The 21964-nt window shown below is 34.6% G+C and overlaps 1 protein-coding gene across 1 annotated transcript; it reads right to left on the minus strand.

The window, feature by feature from the left end:
- Positions 1-142: 142 nt before the first annotated feature.
- Positions 143-21355, minus strand: LOC136038764 (fatty acid hydroxylase domain-containing protein 2-like). Its single transcript, XM_065722140.1, has 6 exons — positions 21197-21355; positions 19636-19739; positions 14455-14600; positions 9976-10157; positions 5266-5538; positions 143-392 (listed from the first exon to the last, which is right to left on the minus strand). The coding sequence occupies exons 1-6, from the start codon at positions 21304-21306 to the stop codon at positions 248-250; spliced, it is 960 nt and encodes a 319-aa protein (XP_065578212.1). The 5' UTR covers positions 21307-21355; the 3' UTR covers positions 143-247.
- Between the last annotated feature and the right edge of the window lie 609 nt (positions 21356-21964).

Genomic DNA, 21964 nt, shown 5'->3' on the forward strand with positions numbered 1-21964 from the left:
AGGAATCTTCGTTAATTAATGGATGGATAAATACTACGTGTGTACTATCATACAAACCCAACTTATTAAACTTTTAGCGGGATTTCGAAATTCTTCCCTGTAGGTTTTTGTCTTAAAGGCAAATCAATGCTAGGCAGCGGAAGACGATGCAATTCTTTATTCAATTTTAGCTTACAAAGCCAAGGATAACTGAGAACTAAGCAACTACTCTAGTAGCCTATTGCAGTAGATTACATTATATCGTTTTTTACTCCTTATCTTTGATATAAGATGCTTTTGACATCAAATCAGATAATTTGAATCTACGTTTATAATAAGTCGATTGTCGATACTGTAGATCTGTGCCATGAATGTAGTCCAAAATTCCAAAAACTCCAAAACATTGTGTAAACCTGAAAATAAAAAGGATCAATTGAGGTGTGTCACGAGAAGTCATATGTGGACTGCAATTCAGGCACGTCCAACATGTGATATTAAGGTTAGGTACGTTCATCAACTTACGGTCTATCTTCAGTCTTTTTTTTCTCCATGCGCCGATATCCAGTATCTTTTTATGTATTAACAAAACAAAAATTTAAATGTATAGCTGAAGGTTCACACTGAAAGAGTTGGTGAGATAGGCAAGATTCGTTAATAATACAGCTTTAAATTCAGTCTTTATTAATTTTTATTCAACTAATTTATCCCTTAATTTTATTAATTTTTATCCCTTAGGTAAAGCTAATGAAGTAAAGGTTCATTACCAAAACGCATTTTGGTGCGTTTCAAACAAAAAAAAAACCCTCGTTTCAACCCAAATTTATCTTAAATCGGAGAAAATTTGGACTTGATTAATTAATACTTGATTTGCAGTATGTCTTTGCATAATTTATTGCTTTTGATGACCGATCATCCGAAGTTTTCGAATTATAAACTATCCTCGGATTATCGAATTATAAAACTATTCAACAACAATTTCTCATAGTTTTTGGATGCATTGGCTGCAAGACATTGCATGCTTATTTCATCATTACCAGTTCCAATTAAATAAAAATAAAAACATGTTTTTTTAACTGAAAGTAAGGAGCGACATTAAAACGAATAGAAATTACTCCGTATATGAAAGGGGCTTTTTTTCCTCAACGCCTCACTCTTTACGCTTAAGTTTTTTAATGTTTTAAAAAGTAGAGTTAAGAAAAAACTTAAGCGTTCGTACAAAAAGTAAAAAAAAAAAAATCTAGTTACATTTTCAAGTAACCGAAAATTGGAGGGCAACTAGGCCTCCTCCCCCACCCCTTTTTTAATCAAAATCGTCCGATCAAAACTATGAGAAAGCCATTTAGCAAAAAATAATATGCACATTTCGTTTATATTATTCATGTGCGGTGAGCCAAAATCAAAGCATGCATCAATTCAAAAACGTTCAGAAATTAAATAAGAAAAAGAAGTTTTTTTTAACTGCAAGTAAGGAGCAACATTAAAACTTAAAACGTGAGTTTTGTCACAGAGCAGTGTACTTTAAGTTTAGTTATTTCCTTTTTTTAATTAAACCCGATTGGACCTTGAATCAACAAACATAAATTATTCCGTACATGAAAGGGGGTTCTCCCCTCCACAACGCCTCGCTCTTTACGCCTTATGCTAAAGTTTTTTATTGTTTGAAAAAGTAGAGTTTTGACAAAGAGTCAAACTTAGCATAAAGAGTGGAGCGTTGGGGAGGGGAGAACCCCTTTCATAAATGGAACCCTTTCTGCTCGTTTTAATTTTTAACGTCGATCCTTACTAATCTATTTTAAGAAACTATCTTTTCTTCAAAGCAAGATCAGTGGTTCGTATTTTAACTATGTTTTATATCCCACATTCCTTTTTTGTTTGTTTTTGAGATTGTTCAATGTTTCGACTGTGTTTTGGGAGTGCAAATTGCGTATTTGTAACCGTGCGTATCTGCAACATATTTGTCAAATTTGGAATACAAAGTGGTTTCGTCATCTAAAGGTGTGATAAATTGTCTATTCTTACTGCTTTATGTTAAATTGTGCGTGTAATCGTCAGTTGCATCTGTCTCTGTCTACATATATGGTTGCATCCCTAGACAAACAAAATCATATCTCTTGATACAAACCTAAGATACATGAATAGTATTTATTTTTCTTTGATTTTAATGCCCTTGCAGTGGAGCGAAAAAATGAAATCCCAATATTTGGCCTGATAAGCTCAAATATAAAAAGTAGCTCAGATCAGCAAAATCATAACTAGTAGTTTATAAAAGCCTAAGATACATGAATATTTTTTCTCGATTTCAACCCCCATGCAGGGAAGTGAAAAATTGAAATTCAAAGAATTGGTTAAATTAAAACTAATTTGTTTTTGTCTATTGTCTAATAATAATATATATTTCTGTCGTTCGCCAGCTACATCTCACGTACTGGGAAATTGTTATTCTAAGTTTTCATTTTCCCTAATTTCAAAAAGTTATGCCTTAAATTTTGCTGACTGACAAATCATAATTTTATGTTTAAAAGTTGAGCATTATTCAATCCACTATATCACGAGCTGGATACATAATCGGTACTGTAGCCGTGCGCATTTTTTATTTTAACCACATGTGTGACCAAATTATGCCGAGGGGCCACCGAAAAGCAGTGCAATGGTGTTAATCAATAAGGAAGTCGTGTCTCCCATTGCTTGTTTCGTTTCCCAGTCCCTTTATAATGAATAGATGGTCTCAGAAATCGGAAGGTGGCTCATTTGATCGAAAATTGAACTTTATAATCTCTGTTTTGATCGAAACTGATCGGATGGGAACCAGCTAATTTTGGTGTCAGTTTATCCCGCCCACTCCCTTAGCTCCAATGTTATTGGTTCACAATTTTGGGACTGTTATTTTACTTAAAATTGTCAAAGAGTAAAAAGAAATGTACTTCCAGAGGACACATGACCCATGAAGCTCCAGCGACTAGCACTCCAAATTGAGCCATTGACCCATTCTTTCAAATACATTTTAGTAGAAAATTTGAATATGTTTTGCCCTGTTAAAACCAAAATCATAGAAAAATTTAAATCTGTATGATTGGAGTTATAAATTCCACTTATAATATCCTCCCCTTATCAGCCACCAATTTCTTATTAGAAAGTTAGTCATGTTACAACCTGCTTAAACTGGAATCATGCAAGGGTGTTCAATGCTCGCGCAAAAGCCAGCCAAGTTTAAGTTGTGAACTGAGTCGCTGTAATACCGAGTTAAGTCCCGATTTGGTACAAAAATTTCGAGTAAACTGTTTAGAAAAAATGGCCAATTTCTAGGTTTTACTTTTGTTTTAGGTCCAGGTCCAGTCTATACTCTTTGTTTGAAGGACTCTCTAAATGATTTCTAGTAGGACATCTACCAAAAAGGAATAGTAGATGCTATCCCCACTTGGCGGAAAGTAAGAGCTTGTTTTTTAGATATCATTCTGATGATCATGACCCGATTTCTTAACCGAGGGAGAGTGGAAAGGGGTATTTTTAGAATATTGTCATGAAGACATCTACCGGAAAAGATTATTGGATATTTGCCAAGCTTGGTTGGAAGTGAAAGGTATAATTGTTTGTTTTGGCACCTTAGCACAATCCGCTCCGAGCCAGAACGAGGAGGGAGGTCCCATAAGCCTTCATCAGGATATATCCAGAAGAAGCTGTTGGGCCTCAACAGAACTTGTTTTGAAGTAACAAGTAATGTCCTAGTTACGCCTTCTCTGAATCAATACTCGATTTAAACTTTTTGGCATGAAAAAAAAAAGAAGGGCTGTTGTATGAAAAAAAAGAAGTAACTCCTATAGTTTTGCCTGTTGGCAGTCCATTTATTCGTGGTCCCTGTGAGGAAGAGTTCCTTATTTCTTGCCATCGTGACATCTACTAGAACGGGTTGTAATATCTCAGTCGTCATTGGCGGAGAATAAAAACAATAGTCCAAATTGTGTGACTTCGTGACCCGGCCTCAATTTTAACACTAGGTTTTAGTAAAACTTCGTGAAAAACGAAAGCTAGTTTCCTTGTTGTGGATTTTTTTTACTAAATCCTATCTTACCTCTCTTCTGGGAAGGGGTTACTAATTTATTTTTTTAAGGACACCCACAGGAAGAGGCAGTCTGATTTCTACCTGTCCAATGGTTTGAGGCTAACTTGTTCACAGCTAGGCCATCAGGCTCTAGATCCCCATATGTAACCTGCTAGAAATAGGAGGGGAGAGAGAAAGGGAGAGTTAATAAATTCTTTTCATGAGCACCTATACCAAAAGGAGGTACTTGATCCTAGCCAAAGTTTCTACAGCGTAAGAACTTGGCTCATAGTCTTATCTTTTCAAAGTCCACGTCTTGTCTTATCTCCGAGTGGGGAAGTGAAGGGGGTATGGGTTTTCACCATATCTTTTTAGCAGTTTAATTTCTAGGTTAGCAGGCTAAATTCAAATGAACCCAGTCAACAGTTGCTTGTACATTTTTGGGAGTCAGTTAAAAGTCAGAATGTCAGTTAAGTTTGATTGAAGATCATTATAGACCTATGACTTGTAAAACGTTTTCTGCTAGAAGGAAGTGCCATATGAGTTTTAAGGTCATGTTTTATTTCTTGATTTAGGTGATTAAAAGGACAATAAACAGCTTAAAAATAAAAATGTATAAATAGCAAGACGTAGAAGTCTGAGAAAAAATCCATGAAGATATATTACTTTAATATAAATCAAAATAACTCTCAATATTAGAATAGATAACACACAAAATGGTTTGCTAGAATTAGACAAAATTAAGTTTTGATTTATTACTAATATGAATAATGACTAATAATCTAAAGGTGCCACAAGAAAAGGGGCTGGAATATTTTATTTAAAATTTCAGCAATACGGAGAAAAAGGTTTTTGCATATCTTGTGCAAAAAAATTATTTTCTAAAGAAAAAAAATAAATGGTGAAATGGATGAGGCTTAACAATGAGGATATACAGCTGTGATAGAGCGAGGGCGTGAGATCCAAGAGGATAAAAATATCTAGGGGAAGCCGAGATTGCTAGGAAGTTACGGGTACAGTTGTTAGTAAAATGCTGATAATTTTTGGTGTCCTTTCTTCCAAATTTAGCTCTGCGGAGGAGGTAGATATAATGAACACAATAAGGGTGAATTTTAGAGTTTTTTTTTTAAATGCCTCTGTTCTGTCCGAGAATGGCTTGGAGAGACCTGAATGTTTAATCTGGTACACGGGTTCGAGTACCGGGTACATAAATGGTCATAAATTCTCAAACAGTTAAGTTCAGTTCTTACTTCATGTGATGATAATCATGTGCTTCTGGTGTCGAAATCAAAGGTAGATGGTAGCCAGAGTGGTCATTCAACGTGTGAACAAGTGCCATAGTAAACCATACCCACTGTGTTGCAATATGAGGACAAACCAATAGAATTCCGATGAATGGTGGCAGTAGGTTTGATAGCACATGCTCAACAGGGTGGCAGTAGATTGCTGTTATCGCTATAGGTGCAGTCCATTGATGATGCTGTTTATGAATATGCTTGTAAATCGCTTTGTGATGTAACAATCTAGAATAATAAGGATCAAATCGTTAACATATATAGATGTGTCTTTTTTAAACGCTTTTATTCAACTTCGTTTGTCTAGGGTGAAGCTAAGAAAGATCAGATCTTTGAAGATTAAATACTAGTTTATTTTATGTGTTAAGCATCAATACAACTTAAGTTTTTATCCAAAACTCAACATTCCCATTTTAATAGCCCTGGTTCTGTCTACATACAGTCCCCGAATAGTTTCAAGCTGATTGAAGGAAAACAATTTAGGTCCCTTTTAGAGTGTCTTTCTTAGGCACCTTCTTAGGGAATCTTGTCTACTTAAGCTTGTTTTGTCCAGTCAAAATGTCCCAATTGCAAGCAGATCAAAGATAAAAAGGATCCTTTTTTGTATTTGTCAAGAATCGATAAAACTAAATTTTGTTTACATTATTAGTTTTCCTTTCGGGCCCCTTGTGTCTCTACCTGCCTAGTAGAGAATTCAAACAATAGTTCATGTGTAAGTCCTTCTGTCTAGTCTATCATACCTTGTAAATTTAATCCAACCACTAAAAAAATTAGGCCCGGTTTCAGGCATCAAAGATGGAAATCAAATTTGGTTTTAAAATATTTTGTCTTCAATGAGGTCTACCGGGCCCTGTTGACATTCCTTTTAAATTTTATGTCGATTAAAGACGAAAAAAAGTGGGACCCTCCTTCAAACTCCACAAATCTATACAGCCAAAATTAGTTTCAAACTTTTCAACATTCGGGATACAATTAACCCAGGGAAATGCAAATAAATTTTCAAGCCGATACGAGGCATGAAATTCATTACCATTCTCCAGGCGTCACGAATCTTATTGTCTTTTGTTGTAAGATGATCGGAAATATTGCAAGTTCAGCAATTCCTTTTGATCTGGGTTGATCCTTTCTTACTGGGGAAAATAATTTTTCACCAATTTTGAGACGGACTGAAAATTTTCATTTTTTCTGTGCATTCGGGTCCATTTTACTCAGAGACTTACTGATATAAGTTTCAAGCTGGTTGGGAAGAAATTTGTTGGCCATTTTTCTGGCTAATTTTTGAGTCAGCCATATCTTTTTAACTTATTCCTTGTGTATTGGGCTCAAGAACTTGCAGATACAAGTCTCCAGCTGACTAAAAAATCAAGTTTTTTGGCCAGGGCCTAATTTTTGGGAGGCAAGAGTTCCCACCTTAACTTAATTTTGTACCTTTGGTTTTCTTTTGCTGAAAACTTACGGTTAAAAGTCTCTCTTACGGGGCCAGTCTCTCTTAGAATGGAGGCCTATGTTTTATCTCCGTTCTAAGAGAGACCTTGCTCTTATTGTAATCTTTCCTTTATTTTCTGTAAATTAGGCCCCATTGACCCAGGAACTTACGAAATTAGGTATCAAGCTACAAAGGAAATAAGTTTTTGACCCTTTTGTCCCATTTCTGGGAAAACCAAAACCTCAAGCCTAAAACTGTGCTTTGATGCGTGGGTCTCTATGCTCTTATCTACAGGGGACTTAAAAATATAATTTTGAGCCATTGGAAAAAAAAACTGTTTCGGACTTTACGGGTTCTACTTTTTGGGATTGTGCCCACTATGTGTTTTTTCTTATGTGTTAAGGTCCTCTTAACCCAAAAACTTTGGGATATAAGTATAAAGCCGTTCAGAAAAAATATTCGGCCAGTTTTTAGGCCAACTATAATCTATGTTTTTATTTTATTTTTCTGGTGCTTTGGAATCCCCTTGGCCTACGATTTTAAGTTCTAAGGGTCAAACCGGCTGGAAGTTTCGGTTGAAAATTTTGCGATTTTTTCTTTTTTTCTGGTTTTAATTTTCGTCGTCTTTCTTTTTTGTTCTCCTTTTTCTCGTTTTGCAGAGTCTTGAAAAACCAGTAACTAAAACAGTGAGTCTTCGACTAAGTTCTGAGTAGATTAATGCTATTTGGATTAAATTGAATTTCCATGAAGAATTGCATGAGACAGATTGCAAGCCGAAATACTATAACTCTATCAAATCATGAATTTTTTTTTTCATGAAGTTCACATGATTCTGTTAAGAACTTCAAGCTAAAAAATTGTATACATGTAATTAACGTGTCAAAAAGAAAAAAGAGACAGAGGTCTTTATACCATTTTCGTTTTTGCCTATTGTGGGGGGGATTTATGTTCGAAACTATCATTTCCAAACTTCAGAACTCATCCGCCAAAGCAATTTTTGCAGATAGTTATTAGACGACATTTTCTACTTTGTATCCTAGACTACTACTACTACTACTACTACTACTACTACTACTACTACTACTACTACTACTACTACTACTACTACTACTACTGCTACTACTACTACTACTACTACTACTACTACTACTACTACTACTACTACTACTACTACTACTACTACTACTACTACTACTACTACTACTACTACTACTACTACTACTACTACTACTACTACTACTACTACTACTACTACTACTACTACTACTACTACTACTACTACTACTACTACTACTACTACTACTACTACTACTACTACTACTACTACTACTACTACTACTACTACTACTACTACTACTACTACTACTACTACTACTACTACTACTACTACTACTACTACTACTACTACTACTACTACTACTACTACTACTATTACTACTACTAATAATAATAATAATAACTCACTGCAGCACCAAGCCGCTTGAGGCCAACACAGCTACGCACGCTCCTCCTCCAACCTAATCTATTTAAAGCCTCCCTCTTTACACCCTCCCAGGAAGTTCCCATTTCCTTTAAATCTTTATTTATGACATCCTTCCAACCCAGACAAGGACGACCTGCTTTCTGTGTAGCCCCAGACGGTTGGCGACAATCTTCTGTAATCTGTCATCCTTCATCCGTAGAACGTGGCCTAGCCATCTCAACCTTTCTTTCATTATAGCCCTAGAAAGCGGGATTGAACCAGATTTTTTGTACAACCTACTGTTTGAAATACGGTCAGTCAGCCGGGTACCCAGAACAATCCGTATCCTAAACTATTTTGAGAAAATACAAATCAAATGCTTATACTACGGATGAAAACAGTTGAACTACCTAAGAAAACAATTAAAAACTACTCAGAAAAATCAGCGATGTTAAGAGAAGAAATTTTTTCTTACATATCCTTCGCCTCTATAAACAGCTGAGTATTCTTAGAACAAACGAAAAGAAAAAATCCTAAATGTCCAGAAACAGTATAGACTTCAAAGGAAGAAAACAAATCAAAAAGTTAAAGCAATAATTTTTCTTTCAGAAAAGTAATAAATGGAGATAAAGGCCACCCACTTATTAAAATATGACAGCATTCAGAAAAATAAGTTTTAAATAATTTACTACCCCACAAAAAGCACAGGTGAGTCAACTAAAAATAAAGGAACGAAGTCAATAAATGCTGCTTAAAAACTATTTCGCCCCCTAAATATTGTTTTCTTAGTTTTGTTAAATGGAAATTTTTACTGATTTTAGTTGTTTTCTCAGTACATAGTTACATAGATAGGACATAGTTGTATGTTTTTTTTGTCTTCGTTCTGCTTTTATTTTTAAATTTCCTTCACTTTTTTGTTGTTTTTAGCTATTGGATGTAGTCCTGATAAATTTAACCTTATTGTTAAAATTATCACTGTCAGGGGTGACTGAGGATGACTGAGACTCTTCATTGCTTGTACAGGTGAAAAATCTACGATCTTTTTTAGTTTGTGAGCTTCTTTGGGCTTAGCAGGGATAATTGGCTGCTTCTCTTGGTCCCCTAGGTGCCTCAGGAGGCTAATATGGAGCTAAGGTAAGGTCATTGGGTTAATATTGTTTTTCCTTTTTTTCTTCCTGATTTTCAGTCAGTCAACGCTACTCAAAAACTATTTCCCCGCTTAAATATTTTTTTCTTAGTTTTCTTGAATGGAAATTTTTGTTGATTTTATTTGCGTTGATTTATTTGGACAGGAGATAGGACATAGTTGTATGTTTTATTTTTATTTTTTCTTATTTTTGTTCTGCTCATATTCTTTAATTTCGTTCATTTTTGTTGTTCTTTTTGGCTCTTAACTAGTGGATGTTTTCTTCATAAATTCAACCTTATTTTTAAAATTTTCACTGTCGTGGGTTACTATGCATTGAGGACACTTCATTGCCTTTGCAGGTGAAAAATCAACGATCTTTTCTCAGTTTTCAGCTTCATTGAGTTTAGAAGGGATCATTGGTGGGTTCTCCTTGATCTCCTAGGCGCTTCAGTAGGCACATATGGAACTAAGGTAAGGTTATTGGGTTAATATTGTGTTTCCTTTTTTCTTCCTGATTTTCAGACTCTTAGTTATTCTTGGCCAGTTCAACTTTAGAACTGAGAATTCATCTATAAGAAATTTGCGCAGTCCTTCTTTCTAGCTGTGGCTAGAATTTATTTTTTTGTTGTTGATTTTTTATACTAGTACCTGTGAGAATAGTAAAACGCGATTTCTTCAATGAGACTTATGAAGACTAAATGGATGACAAATGTTGTAAAATCTGGCAGCTTAAAGATTGGAGGTAATTCTCTATGTTTGAAGTTCACGTGAGAGAAGTATGTGAGTGGTAACGTCACTACTATTTGATTGAACAATACTTGCTTGATGACCTAAAAAAGAAACAGATAGAAACCATTTGTTTATCATTGCGTTTGGCAACAACATATTTGCTCTCTCTATCTTTCTCCCTACCTCTCCTCTTCTCGTTCTAGCTGTCACTCTCACTCTCTCGCTCTTTCTCTGCCTCTCTGTCTTTGTCTCATCTCAGTTGTCTATTTATTTCTCGCTCAGCTTTCCGTCTTTCTTTTTCTCTCACTCTCCATCTCCCTCTTTCCCTGTCACACGTTTTTTATATATCTTTCTGTCTCATCTCTTTCTTTTATCTGTAATGGTCTTTGCATCACTTAACCTTTCATTAAAAAAAACCTTCGTAATTTGACCGATCCTTCCAACTGAAAGTGTATCAGGGATGACCTTTCAACAATGCAGAAAAAGAAAACACGGGAACAAGAACTATGAACCAATTCATAATTTAATTCACTTTGTCTATCTCTGAACTCAAAAACTCACCTATTAGCTAGACTACATCCCATTTTCTTAAAATAACTTTCATTTCGTTACTTTATGTTTAGTCCTGTGTACTATTATGGACACGGTTCTTCACACATACATTACTGGTGAAGAGTGGCAACCTCGTAACTGTACTTTTTTTTCTGTGAAAGTTACTTTTGTACATTTTTCTGCAGCCGCCATCAAGAGAAAGTTTGCATATCCAGTCATTTCAAGACAAAACGTTTCACCTGCTGCCTGTCGATAATTTTAAGCATACAAAGCCTGTCAAAAAATCTTGCATTCTCACTCACAATGGATCTACTACAAATTTTAAGTTACATGTGTAGAATAAATGTCAATGACCCAGACGATGTTAATTTTATTGCGATCTACAAAAAAAAACTTAAATCCAAGACAGAGATTGGCGTCCCAAATGGTAAGGGAGTATTGGTTTAAAAAAAGATGTAGCCTCGATAATTTTAAACAACTCGGACGTGGCAAACAGCAAGAGGTGTTTTTATGCTAAGCCAGTAAAAAAGGATTAATTGAACTCTTGGTCGTACAGGATTGCCATTCTAACATGTTTTTAATAGAAAGTGAAGGAAAGATTCATTTACTGGTCAATATAAGCTGCAATGCACTAGTTGGTTTAGCGAGTTGAGCCAGTCTATGAAAATAAGGATTTTGAACTTGGCATATTCCAGGATGTATAAGGAGTATCTGAAGCTGCCACTTTGAGAAGCAGTAGAGGTTGCTATGGAAGTATGCAGAATAGGTCAGTGCATTCAGTAATAGAATTCCAATATGCTCGAAAATTGACAAGCTGTCGTAAAGTTGAAAGGAATAAAAGGTCAAAACAGTTCATAAAGTTGCGTTTGGTGTACCACCTATGGATTTTTGCTATTCCACGCCTTAATGGAGAAAATTTGGGCAGTCCCGCTGGAAGAATTCTATTTCCCATATATACGGAATTTGGTTATGAATAGTCATCTGAGTTTATTGTAATATCATTCAGGATATACCCATGGATATGATGATAGTTTATTGTCCACATTAAAAGGAAAATGTCGAATAATCTAGTTTATAAAACAGCAAACAAATCTGTTCACAAAAACATAAAAGTATACTTAGCTCGTAGAAAAAACGAAGTAGTAGTTTTTACATAAGAGGGAATGTCAGGTTCTTTTCGTTACAAGAATATGTTATCGTTCAGTTGCCATGAATAGACAGGTGAACTAACTTGATGCTTTATTAGCCCACCAGTTAAGCTGGAAAGCTGACTGTAATGAAAATGCAGGAATAGCCAAAGCTTTTCCAATCTAGTGCTAATGAACGGTGAGAAAGAACTCTGACTTTGGTCCGAATAATACAATGCACCTACAAGACTAATCTCACCAGTTTTGTCATGTGAGGCAGATGTAGTGGCTCAGAGAGCTCCAAGAAAGCTGCCATCTACTTTCACAAGTTGTTTCCCTTTGTCATTTTTTTAGGCAAGCTATTTTGTTTTCTGCATTTGGGAAAGAGGCACAGAATGGTAGTGCATTTACCTTCGAAACTTTAAAGGTATCTCACTACTAAGGCAACTCGTTCATGACGTGCATCAGTTAAAATTTTTTATGTCCTTACAGCTAATTTGTTGTGATGCATACCGAAAAAAAATTGAAACGACTGATCTTAAAAGCGAACCACAAACTGATTTATCGTAAAAAAAACCTAGAGGTAGAAAATGAGCCCCCCATCATCAACTTTTCGAAAAAAATGAAGGCATGTTGCATCTTGTGGTAGCCATAATTATGGAGGGAAATTTAATTGATATGATTGGTGAACTGAAGAAGGCCTGATGCTTTCTGTTTTCGTCCCACTCCTTATACTACCAACTTTTAGCACAAACGTAGGTATGATACAACTTTTTTGTACTAGAATTTGACAGACATTCTCAGTCTACATGATCGGAGAACGAAATGGGGCCAGGGCCATTTCGCTTCTTGTTTCAGCCAGAATTACACAGTGATTTTAAAACTAATGTGGCGGAAGAAAAAATATGAGGCTACTTGCCCTCCAACAATCTTTTGGATCCAGCCACCTAGACAATTATTCTTCAATCTATGACTTTAAGACTACCAAATAATCATTAAGAAACCATTCTGTAAAATGTCTCTGAATGGGCGTGAGCTTATGAGGTACAACATGTCTCTGTATGCAGATTTGGTGGTAATCAATGTCGGAGTGTGCATTGAATCACGGGAATGATTATGGGCTCTCAAATCTTCTAGATTGGCATTCCTTTCATAACTGATTTCAAGAAGATCCAATATGGAGACTATTTAAACTGTCCCATTAAATTCTCTGTTTTTAATGGAATATAATAATTGCAGGCCCTTACCCCTGGAATTACTCAAATCTTCTTGGACCTTTCGAACGGTCTAATTAAAACTTCGTTTTGAAGTGTTGATCAAGTGCCATGTATTGTATCAGGGTATTGAGGCGTTGAAGGACCGACAGATTTCCTTAAGATTTGTTTCTTACTATACATAGGTTTTTAACCTATGAATGAACTCGAAAACTCACGTGACTGCTGTATTTTTGAACGAATAAAACCTTCACAAACTTTCTATCTGTTATACATGAGAAACCCTATCAAAAAATTAAATAATGTGAGTAATGTTTCGCTCTTTAATAATTCAATGCTATTCCGTTAACTTACTTTAAAACTACATCAAATTCTTATTAGTGAAAGAGCTTGATGACATTTCAACAGGTAACAAATAGGCAGTGTGCGTGTAACTAAAAGCTACTCAACTCAGCCCATTTAGCTCAACCTTCACTCAAATCAACCCCCTTTTAACTCATCCTCGTCGATTCAACCCCATCCGACTCAACCCGTGTCGTACTCATTCCGTGTAACTTAATCCCCATGCAACTTAACGCCAATTCAGCTCAGGCCCAGTTCAATTCAACTCCATTGAGCTGTCTTTGCTAAATGGAGGTTTAATTGAATTGGGATTAAGTTTAATAGAAGTGAGTCAAAAGGAGGTAGAGTTGCATTGAGGTTCAGTTTAATGGGGTTGAAATTAGCTAAAGGAATTTAGCTAAACAGAGGTTGAGCTGAATAGGGTTAGAGTTGGAGAAGGGTTGAGCTAAATGATTTGAGTTGATCAGGGTTGAGTTAAACGGGGGCTGAGGCACAAGGGAACCCGGTATGCTACTGGAATTCCGTTAAAATATTTTTGCATAACTATAATAAAGTTTTTCCTCTGCTCGTTGAGAATTCACTACCTCCAATGGCATCCTAAAATACTTAATACTAAAACAAAAATATTTCATTTGGTACGAAAGTTGTCAAAACTTTTAAGGTTTGTCGTCGGATCTTATCACTGATGATATTGGAGAATTTAAGTGCATAAATTTTAACATTCCCTCAGTTTTAACAGTAATTTAAATTCCAAACTGTACTGTATGGCCTAGATCCCATTCTCTTTCATGAAATTCACTATTTGAAGCCTGCCTACTATCCACATTGAAATTTTTTAAATAGCAAAAAGTCTGTCATATTTGCGGTAATGCTATGAGAAACTAATGTCCAACGACCATTTTGTTCTGCACTATTGGAAAAAAGTCTTTGCCCCTGAAAACCTTGCACCTTGAATGTTGACATTCTGTTTCATAAGGTACTTCAGTTCTTGAATGTTAAAATTTTGAAAATGGAGACGCAGGGCATATATCTTCATCTTTTACTTACGTTGTAAGGTAACAATTTCGATATTTTGTCCCGCGTTTGACAATCTTCTTAGAAATCTTAAAGAAGGCTTTGACGATTTGTTATTTTTGCACTAAGATAAAGTTACCAAAAGTCACCTTTTTCAGGCGGTTGGGCTCCACTGGCTCGTTTGTTCCAGGTTGAATTTTTATTGCTTTTAAAGCTTTTGGGTGCTCAAGAACCGTAAAGAGGAGGTAAATTGATCCAACCGTCCAATAAACGACGAATGCCAGAAATGTCGTTCCTGTAAATGAAATTAAATTATACTAATATAAATTTTTTTTATTATTAATTAGTATCTTTGATATTTAATCTGACTAACTTAAAAATGATTCGAAGAATTTTTTTTTTGTTTCTTTTCTAGTCCCCGTTTCATGATTAAGGAACAAGTATATGATTAACTAATAATGAATTGTGTCTAATTTTTAGAACTCTGGTACTCAAGCATAGAAAAAACTTTATATTTTCCAATATACACATATGCATTTTTTGGTTTGGTACTGAAGCATAACAACTGGGTTTTGTTTTAGTCATTTATTTAAAGTTTTTATCAAAAGTATGCCCCTCAAATAAATCTTTTTACTAGCCTTAATTTTCTTATTTTTTTATGTCTACCACGTACCAGGTTAGATTTCAGTGTCTGTTCAGACTAGAACGGATGTTTCGTGTACAGTGTTTTATGTACCAATATCAAACGATTCAGTGCAAACACGAAATGTAGTGAACGGTTGAGTAGCCATATTTAATCGGGGAATGAGGAAATGAAAATAAAGAGACATAGAGAACGATTCACGATCCGTGTTTGGAAGAATTACGTTATAATACTTGCAAAAGAACATGGAGGAAGACACCTTCGCTGAGTATATCCATGGTTGTAGAAAAAATTGGCACTGAGAAAATGCCAGCACAGAGCATTATTGCTCAAAGTTTATCTGCGCCAAATTCTCCCCGAGTATCTTAACGAACAACCAAATACACAGGCAAGTATCTGCTTGTGAAGACCTTATACTAGCAATAAAGATTAAAGAAGACACTGGCAGACAATGATATCACAAAAGATTCGACTTGGATGTTTGGAAATGACCCAGAAACAAAATAGAAAAATTCCGAATAAGGAAATACAGCACCACTTCAATGTAAAAAAATGGCTTGAATAAGCAAACTCTGAGTTTTCCAGACTTTTTGTTTCCTCAAAGTACACAAAGTTGTCCGCTAGGAATTTATACCCAGACAAAAAATGGTGCACACAATCATCAATATTTCTTATCTAGTATTGCTAAGTAAAGTGAAGAGAATAGTCATCCAGGTATCAACTACCTCAAAGGCATATAGAAATATGATTTTGTCATATAGCCGAAGACTATAGGTCGAGGATTTCTAACCCTCTTCTTAGTCTCGTAATGACACCTGTACGTTGTTTCCTACTCCCAAAAGTAAAATGCACGTTCAAATTCCACTGCAATCACGGGATCCTAGGTGTCATAAAGGAAGACAGTCCATGTAACCTTGAGAACGTTCTCGAATTCGCCTACTAGAGAGTCTTCGAGTCGCACAAAATTTGCAGGAAAAAATTGTCGATGCTTAAAGGGTGTACTTTGAAACTTTCGAGGTTTTATAGCAATATTTCAAATAATTAAATGTTCTTTCAACTTTTCTAATAATTTCAAAATGTGCTGAAAACCGTCTTGAACACTTTTCAAGCGTAGCTAAGTCTCAGCATCCATTAAGAACTCAATTAGGCTTACGATGCTCAAACTACTAGTGGCAAGTTACTATTGAAAAACATTGCTGGGAGTTAAACCCGAAGCCTCCTGCTTACTAGAGAGGCAACCAAGGGCTTTGAGAAACGACACATCAACCTCAGATTTTCCTAGCAAATTATACTTTTAAGGTAACTTTGCCACTATATAATCCACTTTGAAGTAATGAAAAGTCTTATGTTGCTCATCGAAAATGAATATAAGCTAAAGGCAAATAAGTAGACAATCATTGAATATTTCCTATGCATTAGATCTATTTAAGTTTTTTAGAATATGGGAAGTTTTGTGTTGACCAGGCTTCCGTCTTATTTTAGTTTGGAAATCCTAACAGCTAAACGCCTTTGACTGTGAACTGACTGTAAATTGTCTTTTTGACATACATCAATTTATATTCTTTACTATTATGATATGCTATGTCAATGTTTGGATTTGAACTACGTCTTTTTTGAGGTTTGATCCATCGTCAGTGACATATTTCGATATCGGGAATAATCTAAGTTTAGTATCCTACCTTGAAGATCATACTCTATTACTTTTAAAATAATTAACTAACTCGAAAGACCTTGCATTGGGAAACTAAAATTTCATGGAGACCTGGCCAATAGTTCTTCTACAAAATACTACAAAAATATTTTTGTTACGGCCAAAGCTGTTCAATCCAATCAGAGAATGTGTTCTGTGTATAGCTTTTGTTACCAGGTATAAATTTTAAACTTTTAAAATGTGATAAAATCAATCGTTTTCGTCATTAACTGTCTGATTCATAGATATTCATGTTTTTGATGTAGTAATCAGTCTTTCTTGATATAAAACTAATTTAAAATTGCTTAGACTTTATGTAAAATTCAGTTAAATTCTCTGGAACAGCTATATCTATTCCCTGTTGATCATTTGAAAATGAAATGATTCAAAAATTGCTCAATATTTCCCATAGCTCCCTAAACTATGGCATCCATAAACCTTTGAAAACACTATACAAGTTTTGCATCCATTTTATTTTTGAATTAAGGTAGCTTTGATCAATAGCTTGAATATTTTATAATACAAAACCTGATTTTTGTGTCAACAAACGTAAAACGATTTAAGTCAATTAAGAACTTTTGAAACAATTTGAATATAATAAAGAAATAAAAAGAATTAATCTTTCATCATATTTCACACAGTTTTTCTTTTGTTTTATTTTGGTGTTTTTCCTTTTAAATGATATCTAGTCCAATCTTCGTCGTTTGCATAAGAGCTGAAATATATGAAGCAAGCATTTTTTTTTTCGAAAAGAAGTGTATGAAGTTTTGCTTATGTAAGCAAGACTGATAAATACATTTTTGAATTTCAGTTCATTTAGGCCAAAATTTTTTAGTTCAAACTAATTTCTGTTCATTTATTATAACCAATGTTTTTGCCATCTAAAAATAAAAAGTATTCTTTAAAATAAATTAAAATAAACTTTTTACTATCAAACAGTTCGTGGTAACGAACTGTAGTAAGGAGCGACCCGGCTCAATAGTAAACGAAACTCTAAAAAACGGAATTTTGATGCTAAAAGATACATCAAAAGAATCGAATTTTTATACTGATCCTAAATATATAAGTTTCATCAAATTTAATCTTTGTCATCAAAGGTTACGAGCCTGGAAAAATTTGCCTTATTTTAGAAAATAGGGGGTAACACCCCCTAAAAGTCAAAGAATCTTAACGAAAATCACACCATCGCTTTCAGCGTATCAGAGAACCCTATAACAAAAATTTCAAGCTCCTATCTAAAAAAATGCGGAATTTCGTATTTTTTTGCCAGAAGACAGATCACGGGTGCGTGTTTATTTGTTTTTTTTTTGTTTTTTTTTCCCAGGGGTCATTGTATCGACCAAGTGGTCCTAGAATCTCGCAAGAGGGCTCATTATAACGGAAATGAAAATTTCTAGTGCCCTTTTTAAGTGACCAAAAAAATTGGAGGGCACCTAGGCCCCCTCCAACGCTCATGTTTTCCCAAAGTCAACAGATCAAAATTTTGAGATAGCCATTTTGTTCCACATAGTCGAAAACCATATTAACTATGTCTTTGGAAAGACTCACTCCCCCACAGTCCTTGGGGGAGGGGCTACAAGTTACAAACTTTGTCCAGTGTTTACACACAGTAATGGTTATTGGGAAGTGTACAGACGTTTTCAGGGGGATTTTTTTGGTTTGGGTGGGGTTGAGGGGAGGGGGCTATGTGGGAGGATCTTCTCTTGGTGGAATATGTCATGGGTAAAGAGAAATTCAATGAAAAGGGTGCGGGATTTTCTAGCATTACTATAAAAAAAAAACAATGAAAACATAAACACGAAAAAGTTTTTCAACTGAAAGTAAGGAGTAGCATTAAAATTTAAAACGAACAGAGATTATTACGCATATGAGGGGTTCTAAAAATACTTTAGCATAAAGAGCGAGGTATTTAGGAGGAGATAAATACCTTGCTCTTCATGCTAAAGTATTTTTAGTAATTTCAACTATTTATTTCACGGCCTTTCTGATTCAGGGGTCATTCTTAAGGAATTGGGACAAAACTTAAGATTTAGTGTAAAAGGCGAGGTATTAACGTGGGGAAAAACCCCCTCATATACATAATAAAAAATATAAGAGTATAAAAGTTTGTTACGTAAGTTAATTCTTAAGTTACGAATATTTTTTAATAATAAAAACTTTCGTTAAAAATTAAAAGTTCTAGTTGCCTTTTTAAGTAACCGAAAAATAGGAGGGCAACTAGGCCTCCTTCCCCACCCCTTATTTCTCGAAATCGTCTCATCAAAACTAATAGAAAGCTGTTTAGCCAAAAAAATTAATTTGCAAATTTTATTTTAATAATTAATGTGCGGAGAGTCAAAATCAAAAATGCATTAATTCAAAAACGTTCAGAAATTAAATAAAAAAAAACTAGTTTTTTAAACTGAAAGTAAGGAGCGATATTAAAACTTAAAACGAACAGAAATTACTCTGTATATGAAATGGGTTGTCCCCTCCGCAATCCCTTGCTCTTTACGCTAAAGTTTGATGCTTTCCCACAATTCGACTTTTTAAAACAATTAAAAACTTTAGCGTAAAGAGCGAGGGACTGCGGAGGGGACAACCCATTTCATATACGGAGTAATTAAAAAAAACAAACAAGTTTTTCCAACTGAAAGTAAGGAGCGACATTAAAACTTAAAACGAACAGAAATTACTTCGCATATGAAAGGGGCTGCATCCTCATCAACGCCCCGCTCTTTACGCTTATGTTTGACTCTTTCTCTCAACTCTTCCTTTTAAAACAGTAAAAAACTTTAGCGTAGAGAGCGGGGCGTTGATGAGGAAACAGTCCCTTTCATATACGAAGTAATTTCTGTTCGTTTTAAGTTTTAATGTCGCTCCTTACTTTCAGTTGGAAAATCTTGTTTTTTTTTCGTAAATAAAGCTATTTTTTCTTTTTGTTTCACTTAGATCGAATCGTAGTTCTTTTCTTAAATACCTATTTTTCATTTATACAAAAAAACAGTTAATATTTACCGAAAACGTAGTAATTGACTTCGCTGTCACCAAGTCGATATGTTACTTGATTCCAACATTGCTGCCATACATCATCATCGAGACCAAAAAAGTTATGAATGACACTAAAAATTTACAAACAACAGAATTGGTTCTTAATTACCTCTGTATGAAAGTTTTCATTGAAAATTTCTTTGAAATATTTCACTGTAAAATTTTTTCATTTTTTAATAGTCTGTCGTTAACATATAACTAGTGTTAACATATAACTTCATGTTTCTTATTTAGTCAATACGTATTAAAAATACATATTGAAACGTAGGAAACAGGGATCTTTTGACACTACAAGCTCTTTAATATTTTGGGACAAAACTGTACCATGAATTTTGAATTAATTTGAAATTGAAGTGCCTTTGTCGACTCGATAGCCAATGTCGAATTTTATATTTAAACCTTAATTCTACCCATGAAAATGCGAATGATCGGTAGAATTAATTTTGGTTTTTTATTTATTGCAAATTTTTACTGCAATTTTGTTAAACAATTTGATTTTTTCAAAAGCAGCTAAGGATATTCAATTCTCAGCGTTCAGACTCTTCAAGAATAAATTGGTATCTAACTTCATCCATCTACGACGACTGATTTATAATCCGTGATTCTGCTTATAATATGCTGAATGAGGAGTAGTATAAATTTTGGAAAATATAGAAGGTGCAAAGACAAAATTTTAGCTCCCGTCGGATTATCTCTTCTGCACAATCCTACTGAATGTGGATATAAGTGTCGTCATTTTTGATCGGTTGATAAGCCATAACCAGTTAGAAATGTTGATATCATTACTTGCTAGCTTTAATGATTATACCAACTAGTAAAAATTTTAATTGTATCATCATCAATATTACCATGAATTAATAGCTAAAATTCACATCTAAGCATGAAGAAATGAGACACGAAAAGTTTTTCTGTAGAGCGAACTTTTGAAACATCATAAACATGTTGCGCAAATGCTTACGCCTGACATAAAATACTGATACTAGAATACTTGAGAATGAAAAAAGTTGAGAGGTAAAAGTCACAATCTGAATCGTCCCAACGCAGAAGACCATTTGAAACACTAAGGGATAATGTCAAAAGCAGAATGCTTTAAGTACAGGAAATTTTCAGACATGCCAATATTTACGCATAGGCCTAGTAGGCCCGGGCCTATGGGCGCACAGTGCCGAGGGGAGAAAAAAAAACAACTGATTTTTCTACAAAACTGGATCAGTTCACTCATCACTCATCAATTGTCTTCTGTTCACTATGCCCTAATTTTTGAAGATTTCCCTGTAAATCTCTATGTCTACCCCCAACCAAAAAAACTCGCTTGGACCTAGGTACGCCAAAACGCTTTGGACTAGGGACACCAAAGATTTAATTCCGCCCCAGTATACAGCCATACATTCTTTAATAATATTTAATAATATAAAGTATAAAGTATGTTTTGAAATAGATTCAGAGAAAGAACTTTGTGAGCTGGCTTAGTGTTTCCCATATCTTTTTTGCCCTGTAAGATAAAAGAGCAATCATATTCAATACTTACTAAGAAGCCAAAATCCTTAGCAACACAAAGAAACAAACAATTGCTAAGATTGGATTAATTACCAAACGCAGTAATTTCAAAAAAGATATCTTATTTTCATTTGCATCCATTTCTTTCCAATAACAACAACTATTTCTGAGATGAGCGTTTTCTCAATGTTTATCTAAACATTTTTAATCAGGAGCAAATAAGATTGTGTGCCAAAAATATATTAATTAAACAAAGAAGCCTTATCACAAAAGCTATAAAAAAAACAACAACAAAAAACAAAAACAATATCATGCGAGAAAAATTGATAATAATAAGTTATGTATCCGATATTTACAGAGTATTTTCAAAGCACGGTAAAAACAGCAGCCCAATGTGCGATTTACATTTTTAAAAATTGGGAAAGGAGGTTTTTATTTAGTTAGATCCACAGCTTAGATACCAATATACAGTTATGAAAACTCGATTTATTTTTTGGACACAGTACGCGGTAACGATGCTAGTGGCTAGTGGCACAGGAAACTGGTATTGGTATTAATTGGTAACAGGAAACTGGTATTTGTATCTAAGCTGTGTATGCAATAAAATTTCGTTCCCGCCTATAGTGTTGTAGTACGATCAAGCTTGTCATGGGCAAGATAGGAGTTTTCATAACTGCATTGGTATTTAAGCTGTGGTTATTTCCTTGTTTAGTCTTATTCTCATTACAGATGAAATTCCATGATTAGCATATGGTTAAGGTTTAAATTTGAAACGAATAGTTTTGTTTAAGAGGATAGA

This window comes from Artemia franciscana, chromosome 2, assembly GCF_032884065.1.
Source record: "Artemia franciscana chromosome 2, ASM3288406v1, whole genome shotgun sequence".
NCBI classification, from domain to species: Eukaryota; Metazoa; Arthropoda; class Branchiopoda; order Anostraca; family Artemiidae; genus Artemia; species Artemia franciscana.